The sequence below is a fragment of the Orbicella faveolata genome, unplaced genomic scaffold, assembly GCF_042242905.1.
Source record: "Orbicella faveolata isolate gen_17 unplaced genomic scaffold, um_ofav_v1 contig_25, whole genome shotgun sequence".
Lineage (NCBI taxonomy): Eukaryota > Metazoa > Cnidaria > Anthozoa > Scleractinia > Merulinidae > Orbicella > Orbicella faveolata.
This window is the reverse complement of record NW_028301553.1, coordinates 4,773,819-4,790,978: the sequence shown is the minus strand read 5'-3', so window position 1 is coordinate 4,790,978 and position 17,160 is coordinate 4,773,819. Positions and strand designations below refer to the sequence as shown.

General features: G+C 40.2%; 2 protein-coding genes across 3 annotated transcripts; one reads left to right on the top strand and one right to left on the bottom strand.

The window, feature by feature from the left end:
- Window positions 1-4,613: 4,613 nt before the first annotated feature.
- On the top strand, window positions 4,614-12,000 carry LOC110041792 (histamine H2 receptor-like). Of its 2 annotated transcripts, XM_089293946.1 has the most exons (3): window positions 4,614-5,035; window positions 5,448-8,513; window positions 8,979-12,000. In XM_089293946.1, exon 3 carries the CDS (start codon window positions 9,072-9,074, stop codon window positions 10,095-10,097), a length of 1,026 nt encoding a protein of 341 aa, XP_089150072.1. In that variant the 5' UTR covers window positions 4,614-5,035; window positions 5,448-8,513; window positions 8,979-9,071; the 3' UTR covers window positions 10,098-12,000. The 2 variants fall into 2 exon arrangements, with proteins under 2 accessions (XP_089150072.1, XP_020602783.2); XM_020747124.2 differs by lacking the exon at window positions 5,448-8,513 and having other exon boundaries at window positions 4,615-5,035.
- LOC110041682 (putative G protein-coupled receptor No18) lies at window positions 8,538-15,086 on the bottom strand. The gene has a single exon (XM_089293945.1). It carries the CDS (start codon window positions 13,934-13,936, stop codon window positions 12,689-12,691), a length of 1,248 nt encoding a protein of 415 aa, XP_089150071.1. The 5' UTR covers window positions 13,937-15,086; the 3' UTR covers window positions 8,538-12,688.
- Window positions 15,087-17,160: the final 2,074 nt, after the last annotated feature.

The window sequence follows — 17,160 nt, the reverse complement described above, 5'->3', positions numbered from 1 at the left end:
TTAGCTTGGTTGATTAGTTTGTTTGTCGCCTATTTGATTTATTTTATAACCTGCTTCCTTTGTTGGTTTAATCGTTTGCAAATCTAAATACACAAAATAATTAATTTCCGATGAGCAGAAAATATAAAATGGAGCCTTGGGAAACCGTCAACTATTGTCGTGCCCAACTCTCTCTTCGTTTCCTTCTCAAGGCTATAAAAATGAGGACGAGGCAGACTCATTTCCAGGCCCTTCTAGCTGGAATTAGAGATTAGCTCAAAAGTAAATCTATGGAAGTTTTTTTTTTTTTATAAGCGTTAGCCCTACAAAAGAAACTTGGAACCACCTTGCACACCAGGAAGTTATCTGGTCCTCGGCGGGGTGACAACCATAATAAAGTCTTGAGATCTATCTCGCCAAAGGTCAAAATAATGTTTCATTATTTGGAGTGATCCCTAATTTCATCTTTAGAGCTAATACTCACAAAGAAATTCCTGGATTATTACTCGAGCTTCCATAGGAAGAAGGGCGAGTCTAATAATGCTAGCCGTTTTATCTTGGGCGCCAAAAGGGGGTTCGTTCCGTGCTGAAAGCCTGGAAACTGGGGATGAGAACTGCGGCGATTTTACTACAAAAGTGCCAGGTCTCTGAGCAGTAGTTGAAATGGGCAATGATTAAAACGCAAGATAGTTGTTCTTTCTTGTTTCAGATGGGAGCATCTTCATTGGGTTGAGTAAACGTAAAGAGGACTGGGTCGAAAGGCATAGCACAACCAAGCAACCGGAAGTCAAATAGCTGCTAATGGGAGAAACCGCTGGTTGACGCTAGTCCTTGGAACGCGTTAGTATATGAGTGAGAAAATTACTTCATTGTGACTGGCTGAGAGCAGGCCAATTTATCGTTTATGTTAATGCAGTGCAGTGCACTGCGTAATTTTCTCAGTCATGTAATAAATGAGAAATCGTTCGTCGTGTTTAAAAATTCTTTCAAATTTTCGGAGAATTTTCAAATAACACTATAAGTAAATAAGAGCATTCACATTCACATACGATTATCCATACTTATCGGTATAATGCCAAGTTTTCATCAAAGGCGTTTTTATACGGTATATTAAACAGGACTGGCCAAGAACGTGCAACTAGCTTACTAGCTCAGAACTGGAACTAGCTTGGAACTGAGGCTAATGCAGCGAGTCTTTTCAAATGCAAATGACATTGTTCCCGCGCATGGGCCTCCCTTGCAAGCTAAGCCCAGTCCAAAGCCGAGAATACGAATATGGCCTGATACACGCTGACGTTATTCAGTTTAGGACCTCTAGATCTAACTGGTAAACAACGTTTTTCTTGTCGAAAATAGGTTTATCTCTTATACAGCTAAAAGCATAAAAAAGTTATTAGATTTTAGAAACACTAAATGCGATCTGATTGGAAATTGACATTCTAGAACTACCAAACCTACGGCCTGGAATCGTGGCGTTACCAAGCGCCAAAGCTATGGTGTTACCGATATTCGCATAGAAATATCAGAACATTTAAGGCCTTTAAAAACAGTAGCAAGAAAATTGACCTTTTGGGCCTTTTAACCTAACGTAATACTTATTATTAACTAATTAATTGTACAAATGATTGCCACTTTTAAATTTTAGCATAACGGATAATCACTCAAGATTATATTTTATGATATCCTGACACGTTTTTTTTTTTAAATTTGTGCTCACGAATTACTGATATTTTTCACTTTTAATTCTAATGGGTGGAATGCAAATTAGCTAGTGTGTCATTTTATCTTTCATGTGTTGTCATACCTTAGGGCTGGTTCACACTTTGACATAAACATAAGCATAAGAAAAATATGTGTGAACCGGGGTCACAGAAGCATAAGCATAAGGATGGCTATTGCGCAGGCGCAGTTCACCTCTCAGAATCAAAGATGGCGGATAACGAAGTGGAAATTGGATTGTTGCTACTGTTAAGCCGTAGAAATCGAAGAAGATTGCTTATGCAAAGACAAACACAAAGAAAACCGAGAAAGGTCTGGATAAGAGACATTTTTACGAGAAGAAAGACACAAGGCGATTATTATAACCTTGTACAAGAATTAAAGTCTGCCGATTTTTTGTCGTACAAACAAGGATAATTGCGGACAGATTCCGCCAACTTTTCGTTCACCTGCGTCAGCCATGTTTTCAGCTGACAGATTCTGACAGAGCGGGCCTGGATTTTATTTTTGTGTATTCCGCTGACAAGAAAACTCTTTATGCTTACGCTTATGCTTATGTATGCCCGGTTCACACTCCAGTATTCACAACATAAGCATAAGCATAAGCATAAGAAAATGGAAAAAGTACCATTCCTTGTGCTTATGCTTATGCTTATACTTATGCATATGCTTATGTAACCCCGGTTCACACATACTTTTCTTATGCTTATGTTTATGCTTATGCTTATGCTTATGTCAAAGTGTGAACCAGCCTTTAAGCATGGTTCTCATATGCCGCCGACATACCTGGGACATGGCCGCCGGCACGGCCTGGAACACCGTCACGGCATGCGTGAAACATTTATCGCCGAATCATAATCTGTCCCAGGCATTGAATGCCGACTTGTCTGCGAAGTTGAGCTGAGTTCAACTTCGCGGGCAAGCCGGCGGTTGTCGGCGATTTATGAACGTCATCTGCGGACTCAACGTACTCTAGTAAGACGATTCGATCCATATTTACAGGTGGAATGGTTGAAAATTGCGTCCAATCGATTTGCATTTCGCACCAATTTGAGCTCGTCGGCGATCCATCGCAGATGCGCCGGGGACCAACTGGAACAGATCGCCAAACGTTGTCAGTTCCAACCGGCGACTACATCAAAGGTAGGTCGGCGGGATATGAGAACCAGGCTTTACATAGAGCTGAGCGTATTGCACAATAAACTTCCTCCAAAATAATTAGCCTACACTCCTTGTTACTATCGTTATTCTTATTAGCAATTAGATTATGAGCTCAGCTCGAGATTTCTATCGCGAGTTAGTTGACGAGGCTTAGAGTGCAGCCCGAGTGAACCATCACGCATAGAAATCGAGAACGAATAATATCAAATGGTTTTGATATAAATCTATACTACCAGGAGCCATACTACCCGTTCAAAACTTTATTTAAATCGATCCTCTTCACAGACACTTTCAAAACGCAAAGAAGCCGCCGCCATTTTGTTAACAACAGCACACAGCGGGGCTACTCACCATCGACCCCAGAATAGATAGTGAGTAGTGTAGCCAATAAGAAAACGGCATTCGTGATAGAACGCTTGTAGATTTATACTAATGCAAATTTATAACTTAAGTTGAAGACAAGACACGCGTTTTAGCTTATTTTCAGTATAAAATTCATGTAAACAAATTTAAGATTTTCAGTATGAATGGGGATATATTCCAAGGGGTCGAAGATTTTGGAGGAGATTGTGTTCTCAAGTAAACATTTTAAATATTGTATTTGCCAAGATAGGTCTCCCAGAAGACATTTGACTTGTTACAACATCAATAAAATGTCAGGCACACAGGTGATAAGAACAGACAAATTTATCAGCTCGCGGTGGTTATCTTGATATAACCCCATATTCTCAGAACTAACCTATAAGGGAATGTTTAGCAACTAGATGGGAGAATTCCTGATCAGATCTTGGGAGTTAAAGGGTTAAGAGTAATTTTTTTTTCGCGATTTTACCTGCATGCTTCGAGAAATGTCCGGACTGAGACATAAGCTCTTTCTTACGGAAAGTCTAAATTTAAGAGTTGTTTCTCAAACGGGCTAAAAGTGAGCCACCTACGGGCAAAATACATTTCTTTGATAATCCCCGATAGATGAAGATACCCCACCCTCTTCCCTCCATAATTAAGACTTTTAAGGTTTGAAGTTCAAACATTGTTTCAAGAAGTAGAATTTATAATTAACAACAATAGATTATTAACAAGATTACCGATAAATTGCACAGCAAAACACTGGTTATACCTCCATTATGACCGGCACATCTCTCAACAAAGGAAAAACCCCGCATTTTTTGCTAAAAAAAAAAAATCATCTAAAATTTGCCGGAACCTGTAATATATAATACTACTTTATCAATTGCACTCAAATTGCATTTTGGCATTTGACAGTAATCTGGTTTTTTAATTTCTTTTAATTTCCACCTTACTATTTATTTTTGCTTCTTGGATTTTAACGGCCGGAAATGGCTTTTTCACTTTGAAATTCTCTCCAAAGTCGTTATTGGTTTCTAAATCCTCGCCACTTTAATGGCTTTTATCGCTAAAATGTATTTACGGAGTGATTCTAACACATTAGGCAGTTCTTTCAAAGACTTTTTTGTTACTAATAGTTGGGAAGGAGAAACGCTTTTAAGTTAGTGAAGTGAGTTCGTAATTCTTCGCTCGATAGATTTTTTAAAGAGTATTACAGCGCGAATATTAAGTCGCTTTTGAACAAAGAAATTTAAGAAAAAATAGAAATGACCTCAATTCTTCCACCGACACGCAAAGTTCGCTAATCTCACATTTACGTGCCGATTTTATCGCCTCTCGGAAAATAACATTCAGATTGGCACAAAAACGGATTGCGTAAGATTTGACAATATTGTTATCAGATAAACGTTTAAAACACAAAGGATTGGGCGCGAAATAGAAATAACTACTCAATCGTTCTGCTACGTGCCTGATGTTTGAACTTTTTTTATATAGATTTGCGATAACGGCAAGTAAAAGTGCTTTACTGTACTTTGAAGCTAAAACATTTTATGCAGGTGTCTGGAGTATTTGTATTCCCAGGATCCGATTTCAGAATAAGTCAGTTTTATATAAGAGTTCGCGTCCATTTGAAACCTAGTGGCAATACGTCTTAGCTACGGAGCGCAAACTGGCTTCTTTAGTAGGTACGATCAATCGACGGGCGGCCTCAAACGTACGCCACAAGGGTATTAACGGGGACTTCAGGCAAACCTTTCAGAAACATCGCGTAACTAGAACAGCCAACTTCAGAAAGAGTTTTTCCAAAAACATTTGACTCCTACACAAGGTACGTTTAATCTCGTAAGATTACAACAAAACATGCTTTTAATTTAAGCCTGACAGGTCACTAGGCTCGAACAAGTTTGAGACGTGAAAAGAGAAAGAGAGAACGTGCGGCATACGACATCCAAATGCGTCTTTTATTCAATTTTGTCATTGAGAAAACGAGCGGTTAGCTGCCGGTTTTGAAACATGATGACAAATGTAATTTTCAAGAAATTCGATTTATGTCAGGCTATATCTGAGGCAGAACAAAGCTAATTGTCTTGGCCTGTAGAATGACACTTCACTTCTTTTACGCTGCAAGAGAGTAAATTTTTTTTCGTTGAAAGGACACACAATTAGCTGGTTTTAATACACTGATCGAAAGAACCATAACACACTCGAAAGAGGGTTAATTTTTTTTTCCATATTGGTAGATAGTGAGAAAGATGTTGCGGTTATCAAGTCAAGAGTGAAACACATTGAAGAAAAACGCTGAGTCCCGGAAATCGTGCTGAATTCGGCTGGCTTCGAACCCATTAAGGACGCATAAATTTTCTTTGTCCCACGCTCGTAACACGATGGTACAGAATGAACACTGCATCTTTCTAATTTCGCAATCCAGCTTAACAAAATTGCCATCTTCCTCCATTTATCACTGGAAGATATCTTTAACGCAAATGCAAAAAGAACGAACCAGTCGCTTCAACGAGAAAGGAATGAACTTTGTCACTTTCTAACGAGTCAAAGCACGATTTGAAGAACCAAATACACTCTTTTTTATAAGAATACTGTTTTTCCGGCCGAGGCTGAATATTCTTATTTTTCTGCCGAATTTATCTTGAGATTATTCTTAATTCTTGTGAAAATATTCTTGTGACTATTTTCAGTTTATAGAGTATGACATTTCTGTTTTTGAATGTATTTGGTGTCTGGATGGTGATAAAGTAATTTTGGAACCAGCTTGTAGGCATCAAAGCCTGATATGACGCAGATAACTTCTTGCAGAAATTTTATTAGCATCGACCATACGGCTAATACTGTTTTTGTTGCTTTTTGGCTACTTTTGCCATTTAGGGAAAGGAAGAATATAATTTTATACGATTTAGTTAAAAACCAAAAAAAAAAAACCCATATAATTGTATTGTATTTACAAATTTTTGAAACAAAATTATATTCTTTTTAAAATTTCAGCCTCGGGCTTATTCTTAAAATATTCTTATAATTTTGGAAATTTCAGGCTCGACATCCTTATAAAATATATTCTTATAAAGAAAAGAGTGTATGGGGCATTGCGTGATAAGAGCAAAAGAACATCTGTGAATTTTAGTTTTTTGTTTGATAATATGAAAAATACGAAAAATTGCTGATATTGTGAGACATCGGTTAAAAGGTCGACACGCCAGTTCAATTTGTTGTTTGTTTTCTTTATTTCATGGTGTCTTATCTTTTATATATCATGCTTAATTGGAGCTTCTCGTAACCGGGATTTCACCGTCCTGGAGGCAGTCAAAAGTGATCGATAGTCTTTTGCCAGTTGCAGGGGTAGGGGTGGTTTACCAGCGAAGGGAGGGAGAAAAAGTATTGATTTCCGATGAAAACCACGAGATAAGGCATTACTCATAGAAAATATTCAGCGATGTGCGGTTGGACACTAAGGGCCTGTTTACAAGAAGAGAGGGTTACCCTAGCAAGCGAGTTACCCTGATAAGCGGGTTACCCTAGCACTCACACATTTCCTATTTTTTCTTCGTCGTGTTTAATTACAAGGCAGCTAGGGTTACCCGGGTAGGCAGGTTAACGTGTTTCTTTGTAAACACTCCAGGTAGGGTTAACCCGCCTTCCCTGGTTAACTTTCTAATTGTTTCCAGACCCTTTGAGTGTAACCGCGCATTAAGTTGCCCCGGGTTGTAGAATTACCCTACCCGTAAAATTTTGCTTCTGAACCCGAGCTATCTTTTGCCCTCCAGCTAGGGTTGGCCCGCTTGCTAGGGTAACCCTCCTTGTAAACAGGCCCTAAGGAAGCTGCCGGGATTGTTTGGGACCCGTCAAGGCAAAATTTAAAAGAACGGGAATTTCTAAAAGCAAATGGATAGTTTTAATTATATTATAAATTTTATACTATTTAACAGCTTTGTTTGTTTAAAAACATGACAATAGTTTACAGTGCGTTTACTGAAACCGGGGCCACCCAGACAATGAAAACCAATCAGATGGCAGAACTGAAACAATAGATTCCAACATTTTCAAATCCAGCCAGTCAAATGTCCTATTTTCAAATCCAGCCAATCAAATGTCTGGTACAAAACAAACTGAGAAAGCTACAGAAGCTAGACAGAAGACGATAAATTTTATACTTTTTGTCAGCTTTGTTTGTTTAAAAACATGACAATAGTTTACAGTGCGTTTACTGAAACCGGGGCCACCCAGACAATGAAAACCAATCAGATGGCAGAACTGAAACAATAGATCTCAACATTTTCAAATCCAGCCAGTCAAATGTCCTATTTACAAATCCAGCCAATCAAATGTCCGGTACAAAACAACGAAATCTCAACTTGTTCGTTGTGAGGCTTACGCGGCTACGGTTTCCCTTATCAATAAATTGTCATGCTCAAACCGCTAGTACTTTCGCCTGCATGAATTGAATTATATGGTGCACTTTCTATGGGGTAGTTGGCTGGTTTAGAAAATACATGAAAAGAAAAGAGTGTCACTCGTAAATATATATCGCCAGAGTGTGTGGTGTAGGGTCTGAATATTGTCGCCGTTGTTTAAAAGAACCCTTCAAATGGTTTCTTAGTAGGGAAGGTTCCTATGGCGCCGTCTTTTGTTTTTGCCCAAGTGATTTTACATGCAGAGGCTTTGGTTTATAGTACAACGCGGAAAAAAGTTCGTTTCAATTTCCGATGGTGTTATTTCAACACACTGATAACCCAGAAAGGGAGGTCAAATTCAAATTTTACGGTCGGCTGCATTAATGTCAACCGAAGGCTGTGTAAAAATAAAAACACGCGCAGACAACAGGAACGAAATCTATTTTGTAACAAAGTGTCAAAATCTATTATTCTGCGATTTAAACAACAACCGTAGAGATGATATTTTGTGCGGCCGTACCTTCACAGTGGAAAACGGTCAATATAATGAATTTATCACGGTTGTAAATGTAAAATCTGAAGTAAAGCACCGTAGTCGCGAGCATCACAACGAACAAGTTGAAATTTCATTGTTTTGTACCGGACATTTGATTGGCTGGATTTGAAAATGTTGGAATCTATTGTTTCAGTTCTGCCACCTGATTGGTTTTCATTATCTGGGTGGCCCCGTTTTCAGTAAACGCGCTGTAACAAGGAGCAGACTTTTACCTACTTGGGATATCTGCTTTCATTCGTACGTTATAAGCTCGTTCTTTATTGCCCCGAGCTGTTCTCTTTTGTTCTTCGAGCCATTGGGGAGCTGGTGATCCGAGATGTAGCATGTAACCCAATACCACTTTGTTGCAAGTGAGTAATTGTAAAATGCAGCAATATCAATATATACAACAACTTTTATTGCAAAGCGCAGTTGGTACCACAGATAGGACAACGTAAACCGCTATTCCAAAATTCAATAAAAGTACTATTAGATTCTTTCAAAATGGTTTCGTGCCATTTATCACGCGGGGATATCGTTTTAAAAATAACCAGGTTACAAATTAATGGAAAGCGAAGCAATACAAGATGGAAACGTCTGTCAAATTATGAACTTCGTATGTCAAAAAAAAAACCCTGTGACGAACGTTATTAATAGGAACTGCAAAAGAAAATTGTTCAGACGAGATGTACTGTACAATTGGCGGCAAACGATTTTAACAAGATTAAGAATGTAAAAAAAAAAACCAATGGTTATGATTTTAGCAATGTTTCTAACGTAGAACATAATTAAACCAGCAGATGACATCTGACTTGGATTCTTTTTTCTTTTGACAGATCGTTCAGGTGCTGTTGACGCCTCGACCTCCTCGAGATTAAAGACAACGGCTGGATATTTAAATCACATCTAAATCCCGAGCCAGCCACAAAATGAACGAATCTCTTCCTTCAAACTCTTCTCGTGAAGTAACCAGCGACAGCCAACGTAGTCTTGCGTTTATTGCCACGAATGTCTTCCTTGTGGTGATAATAATTTTTGCCGTATTTGGTAACACCCTGGTATGTTTAGCTTGTGTGATGTCGAAACGGCTTCAAAGTTTCACCAGTGCTTTCATAATCAGCCTCGCAGTGAGCGATATACTAGTTGGTGCAGTTTCCATGCCAGTCTGGCTGTCAGTTAATTTAACAGGAAAGCCAGATGCCGTGAATTTCCCAACGTTGTACAAAGCTTGGTTGTGTTTCGACATCGTCTGTGGAACAGCCTCCATCATGAACCTTGTGTTCATTAGCATCGACCGCTTCCTGGCTGTCAATCATCCTCTTCGTTATCCCATCATAGTCACTCGAAATCGGATCACGATCGGAATTGCATTCATCTGGATTTATTCTGTTACAATAGCGGCTATAAATCCACTCAAATGGCAGGACTACCCGTTGTTCGTCTCTTTAGCTTCGTTCTTCGTTCCTCTGTTAATCATGGTCGTCGCCTATTCTCGGATTTTCCACGTCGCCTTGACACACGCGCGCAGTATCCGTCGTGTACACCCAGATCAATCAATAACTAATCGGAGAGTGGCGGAAAATTTTAACCGCGACGTAAAGGCCGCCCGAACACTCAGCATTGTGATCGGTGCTTTTGTAGCGTGTTGGTGCCCGTTTTTCGTGGTGACGTTGGTGTTCACGTACTGTAAATCTTCTTGCAGCATTTCCGGCGATGTATTCGTCATGATGAAGTGGTTACACTACGGTAACTCAGCGCTAAACCCGCTTATCTACAGCTGTTTGAACAGGAATTTCAGGGCTGCTTTCAAGGATGTTTTGAGGAGGATCAATGTGAACAGGACAATGACGCATGCGCACAGTGTGACTACAAGACAACTTACAACTTTCGACGCGCCTCACAGTCAATCTTGGGCAATTGAAGAGCTTGATGACGCTAACAACAGAAGAATCTAGGGCCAAGAAGCGAAAGAAGAAGGAAGGTTTAAATGCTCTAAAAGCAATCTTGTCCCAAAGGAAGCTCCCTTTGAAGCGGGAGACATACTGAAAATGAGATGAATTTGCATAAAAATCACTTGAATAACACTGTAATTAGCAAAAACGTAAAACAACAAAATTGCTTTGTGAATCAACAGGCCCTTTCATCAACTTCATTGCGAGATGGATCAAGAGAAAGTGCTTGTACGAAATTGTAGCTTACTATCTGTCACAAGCGAGGAGCCTGTCTTCCACATATATGTTTATATCCCTTATGAGCCCCCACGAATATAAGCAGCCCCCCGTCTCCATCCATTTATAATCCCACCCAAGACCCCTTATGAAATTGTTTGAGCCAAGGGCTTATAGCTGGAATTGTGCAGTACATATAGCAATGGCAGCAGGCTCTCGTTTGACCAACACGTGCGAGCTAAGCGCGAACCCGCACCGAAAAACAAGTCGGCAAGCGAAGTGAGTCCGCTGGGAGTCAAACTTACTGATCCGTTCTCGCGACCTCTCTTGACCCACGCATATGGGCTGTGCTAGGTTCGCAAGTTGTTGTAGCCAAAATGTACAGTCGCCATCTGTTTTTCTAACTATGGTTAATAGTGCTAATGGTCCCTCTTCAAGACAAAATAAGCCTCATTTAATTGGCTTGTTATTGCAATGATACCTATAATGTGCACTTTTACATAGAAAGTGGTTGAAAAGCATACAGCGTATAGCGACCTCAAACTGGGGAACATTTAATATTTTAAGTATCTTATGCTATTTTCACTTTGCGTGAGATTGCCGTTATTGGCTTGTGCGTTGCCTAATAATAAAGCACAGTACCTTTCTTTAAGCGTAATAACCTATTCAATCAAATGTCTTACAATAATGGACATGATGGGGCTTGAGTAAGCTCATAAAAGGTCAAAGGCCCTCATCTACTCTAACAACTCTGGACTCCTGCAACAGTTTAGGGTCCCCATTTAGGATCCCAGTTTTGTGTCCTAGTTTTGGGTCCCTGGACCATTCATGCTATTTAAGCAACGCCTTCGAGGGGTATACCGTGGAATATCCTACGAGTCACTTGTATTTTCTCGGTAAAGTGAAAAGTGGGATATTACATGATATACCACGAGAGAGCGTTGGATAACTATTCTATACCATGACATAGAAAATACAGTGGCCCACACAGTCAATGCGACATACGCGCGGTGCATGATGGGAAGGTTGGATGTAATACCGTTGAATATACAACGGCTTTCCTGTATTCTGATTGGCTGTTTTTTCTATGGCATGGTATAAAGTGATATAACGAGCGTGCTTAACTCGATACAAAAAAAACGCTTTTTCAATTTTCAGTTGTAAAACACAGATAATTCGTCGCATTACAACAGTGTCCCAAGGACTTTTGTCCACGATTGCTCCGACGGGTTTCCAGTAGAAGGTCTTAGATTCAACCCCTACCTGGACAACACGGAATTCTTTTTTCTGGTATGCCTGTGTCACAATCTTTTCATAGGAAAGCAGTGTTTGATATTCACAAGTGTAAAAGCGTGCGAGCTTAACGACCCTCTTCACACGCTTGTTTCATTTCTCGCTCCTAAAACGAGAGAGACTGGACCAGAAAAATTTCAATCTGATGACGAAACTGTCTCGAGTAGCATACCGGTCTTGAATTGGTTGTTGCGCCAAGTTCAAAACTAAACAGCTCGTAATCAGAGGCTCTTCTCCGCCCTGTGTAGAGTAAGTGGGTCATAAGAATTTCTCGTATTGATGGAGTCTCACGCGTCTTGAACGAGCGAAAAATTGAACACGGGAAGAGTTCTTTATATCCAGATTGTACTTGTTCAGTCATAAGCTTGAAACATTAAATTCTTCTTACGGATTGCCATACGTTTCTTTTATGCATGTTCTGAGAATTTGGTTGTAAATCAAGACATTTCTCGTACTTAATGATTTTGTTTTATTCTCTTCACCTTTCTGCTCCAAGATGCAGTGTTTCAATAGTAGATGTTACGAGGACTAGGAAGTTAATCAACGATACGAGCGAACATGTAGAAGTTGATGGGAATTCCGGTCTTTCTGAGAGCAGCCTGAGCCCACAGTTTTGGTCTCAAAGTAGCTAGGCGACACATAAGGTAAAGTCTGCATGCGAGCCAAGTGGCCCATCAGGCCGGAGCTTATCCCGGTTTCTGTAGCATGAAGCGACTAGGAGTATTTCTACTCCCCTCTGGATGGGATGCTAGTCCATCGCAGGGTTATCCCCAGCATTAAGTTCGCCGGTACCCATTTATACACCTGGGTGGAGAGAGGCACTGTGAGAGTAAAGTGTCTTGCCCAAGAACACAACACAATGTCCCCGGCCAGGGCTCGAACCCGGACCGCTCGATCCGGAGACGAGCGCACTAACCACGAGGCCACCGCGCCTCCCACATGACACATGTTGACGTAAAATCTTCAGAACACTCGAGAGAACTCGTGCTATTCGTTGATTGGAGAATATACATTGGAAACTCCACAAGCGATGCAGCGAAGATTTGTCAAAATTGGTAAATTGTTCACTCGACCCCAACTAAAATTTAAACAACTGTGACAACTTCAGTGCAAACCAGAATTTCCACCTCGCTCTTGGAATTAGCTTTGTCTAAATCAGCTACAGTGTTTGCGCTGCTTCGGCTGCTACTTCTCGGCGTACTGTGCGACAGCAACCGACCAAAGTACGAGAATCTTCGGGTTGACACGTACCGACAGAGAATCCTTCGGAACGCTGCTCGAAAGTGTCGGTTAAGCAGCGTATAGATGATTGGGTTTACCGCTGAATTGGAATAATGCAGCCACTTGACAGCTTTTGCGATCTGAAAGTTCGTCTCCGAGGGGATGCAGGTTTTGCAAGAAACTGTCACCAACATGCTGATGATGTAAGGAGACCAACACGCGAGGAACGCGCCCATTACTATCGCGAGCGTTTTAGCGGCTTTCAAATCAGTGTGGAGTACACGACGCATTTGACGCACAGAACTCTGACTAGTCAAGCGCGGGCGCACTTTGTGAAAAATGAAGCGACTTGCAGTGGAAGAGCTTCGCGGTCTCATACTGTAAGAGGCTCTAGGCTTGGTGTTCACAAAGGCCGCTGTTTCCGTGGTATCGCCGTTTTTTCCCACATCAAACTCAGACAACTCGTGACCATAGTTCTCCGCGCGCATTTTCAAGGCCTGGACGTGAGCAACGCGAAATATTCTTGCATAGGAATAGACAAGTACCGGCAGAGGTAGAAAGAAGCTTGCACACGCAACAAAATATGCGTACCAATCTCCCCTTCTCTGAATGTGTAGACCCGCAACAATAAGAGAATACAACCATACCAAGACTATACAGAAACGCGCGCGGTTCTTGGTCAGTTTTAAGTGGTAGTTGAATGGAGATGTGATGGCGTAAAAACGATCCACGCTTATCGCTACCAGGTTCATTATTGACGACGTACCGCTTACAATATCCAAGCAAATCCACAATGTATAAAACTCGTGATTTCGTTTCGGATCAGGCCATTGTTTGATAAGGTAGGTGAACCAAAACGGCATACAAACAAACCCAACCAGGAGGTCCGCAACAGCCAGCGACACGACAAAGTAGTTCGTCACATTCCGCAGTTCTCGGCAGAGATAGAACGCAGCACAAACCAGAATATTTCCAAAAATTGTAAACACAATCAGAAAAGCCAATGGAATCGAATGAAGCGCAACGTTTTCGGATAGGTTCGGGCCAGCTTCGGTTTTTGTCGGCCCCGAAGATGGAACGAGGAGAACATCTGAACTGTTTGTCCCTTGCATATTTTCCTCGCTACGTGGTAAAGTTCAGGCGATTTCTTAGAGCCGATTTTTTTTAGCCGGTTAAATTATGACTCAGCCGTTGAAGACCTTGCCTGAAATTCTACTCGTAATTCTCGACTGTGGCTTATGATCGATTCTCGTTTGTTGACCTTATCTATAATGTTTCAGCTGTACAAACAAAATTTCACGGCAAGTGGGCTCGCCGCTAAAAGGCTCTTCAAGCTTCCTTTCGCTTCGAAAGAAGTGAATTTTGACTAATATAATGGAGACCTTCTTAACTGTTGTCTGCCGCAACCTCTGCAGAAGTTATAAGTAGATTTCAATTTGTTTGCCGCAAATAAACAAACAAACGCCTACTAACTGGGAAAAGTAATTTTGTCAAGAACAGAGCAAAGCACAGCAATTTTCTAGTAACAAATTAATAAATGCTTTAGCGGCTTCTTTGTATACTGACTACAAACGTTGCTGAGGAATAATTGATTCTGACTTTTTCTCTTTGTAGAGGAGTTTAAAAGCGACGAATCTCAACGCCTCATTCAATCCATGTTGTAAGGTTCTGACGGCCAAGTTGCTATCTGTTATATTTGTTGCTAACACACAAATCTTATCGCCAACCAGCTTTTAAAATCCTTTTTTCTTGCTGCACAAATGTGTTATCTCTTCCCAGCCGAGATATTGATAATGGATGTTGCTTGATTCTTTCCCGTCTTTGATGCCGGCGGACCTGACTTTGAAAATTAGTGATTCCGGTGTCAATCCAATCTTAAGTAATTTAAATGTTGCTTATGCAATCCAGCCACATGAAATTTCCTTTCTCGCTAGTATACAAGGTGAAAAAAACGCTGTTCTCGTTTTCTTGGACAGAGTTGTGTTTCGCGGCAATAAAAAAAAAATGGTACTTGGCAATCATTGCACTCACGTTTACTTCGGTTGAAGAGAAAGCGAATGTCTTTAACCGTTTCCGTGAAAAGAACACTGTAAAATGTCAGATGTCAAAGACCTTAAACGTTCACCTGCCAGGGAAATTCACAGTCACACAAAAACTATTCAAAAGCTTACAGCGGAGAATAAGTAGATTATCAAAAAATTGATATATACATGTAAGTAAATACATCTTTTTCGTGGTAATTGTACACAACCACTCACTTTCTTGATGTTTCACGTCGGATGCAACCTACTTGAAAACATCATCTTTTTTATTAATATTAAAAAACTCAAGCCACTTCATTAAACGCAGCAAATTTGCAAAAGTTTGATTTGCGAAATCGAGCACGTACTTTTGAAGAAAGGGCAACTTTTCAAACGAAATTAATAAATGCGAACTTTGAGGCTAAAATTAACGTGCCAATTTACCGAATATATTAACCTTGCACCAATCACAGAGCATTTTGTAGCCATTAGTTAAATTGAGGGATATGAAAGCTTTACGAAAAGGTGTGAAAATTAGTTTTTGTGAACAAATTTCGTTTTAGATGGCCCGGTAATCCCTTACGAAAAAAGGGGATTTGTGAATTTACATTTCACGTTTGATATTACTTTGGACATGGCATGCTAGTAATAAATTTATTACTTTAACTCGAAATTTCTTCTCTAGTTAAAATTATTTTAATTCCCTTCAAACGATTGAGAATTTGCTCTCAAATAATTTTAACCTGCTCACGCAGGAACAAAATCATTTTTAAGTCTTCAATTTGGAATTGACAAAGACAACGCTAATTTCCTCGCGGGCAGCGTTTAAAGCAAACATCAAATTGCAAATTTAAGGGTTTCACTCGGGTTGAAAAAAGGAGGAAAATTTAGCACTTAAAAACGCTTTTAAGGTAATAACGGGAAACAAAGACAACTAGGATTAAAGTCGAAATTTAACACTCATACCACTACTAATTTGAACGCAATCGATAAACGGCAAATGGACACGACACCGCCAGTTCTCTAGTTATTCCGTGCGACAAAATCGAAAGATTTAAAGCTGGAAGAACATGCTTAGTCTGACATCTTTCAGCTCAATGTTTACACTTAAGTAAGCGATAACATTACGCAAAAATTTGCACGATCCTCCAATTCATTTTCTGTTTTCCAAACTTCATTTTGGCAAAAATTTACGTTAATTGTTTGCTCCAAAGTTGTGGAAAGTAGTAAGAACTCCAAACAAAATAACGCTCTCTCTGTAAACATTGCAAGATAATATTTTGGTTTCAAGATGGAGATATGCTTAGAGAAAAGCACCCAAATTAACTCAATCAGCAAAAGTTGGCGTTTCATATTCGCTCGTAAAACACATCTTTCAAACACAAAGTCTTGAGATTCAAGGTGAAGGACGCTTTTTAATCATTTCCAAAGTATTTTGAAAAGTGTATTTGTTTGCATGTTTTTTCTGCCAAGATAGTCTTTTTTCCATCTCCGCGTGTTCTATTTATTTTTTATTTCTGGCAGCATGACATGCTTATGCAAACAACTGATTTAAATTAATGAAGTTTTTATAACAACGTCACGGTAATTATGAGTCAACTGACAGGAGATGCGGCAGACGTTTTCTCCAAAACGCAGTTAAACGGATGTGCAATGTCGTGGTATGACTCACGGCACACAGACAGAAGTTTCTCCACGGTTTTAATTTGATCTCTTGATAAATTTTGGCTAGAAAGCAATAAAATCTACCGAAAACAAGAACATGGCACGGCCTCTAAAAGAATCCACACCGACTGTCAGCAGTTTCTCTTTGATTTGGGCGCGCGCACAGCCTCAAAGAGAAAGCACCGATCACGTACTAACCTCGTTCTCACGAGGAAACTTGGGAACGAGTCTTATCTCGGGCTCTCTCATCTTTTATCCTCGTGCAATCCGACAACATTTTAACTCCGCCTCCCACTCTATGGATGACATCATGGTCTGTGGCTTTAAGCAATGCAGTGGTGGCCACATCAAATGCAAGCAGCATGAAATTAAACTTATCTTTAAGCTGGGCACGCTTAGACCAAATGAGTCACATGGATTGAACATTAACTTTAATTTCTTGTGACTGTGTTTCCAGCGCGTATTACACATACATACACGTGCTAAAACAATGGTTTTCATCTGTTGCAGCACGCCTTTGTTCACTTCGTACTTCGTGCGCGCGCTTTCCGTGCGTACTTACACGTACAGTTCTTTGTATGCGTGACTCGCTCATTTCATCTGAACAAGGGCATAGTGTCACGTATCATCATTTCTACTGATCTCTCATC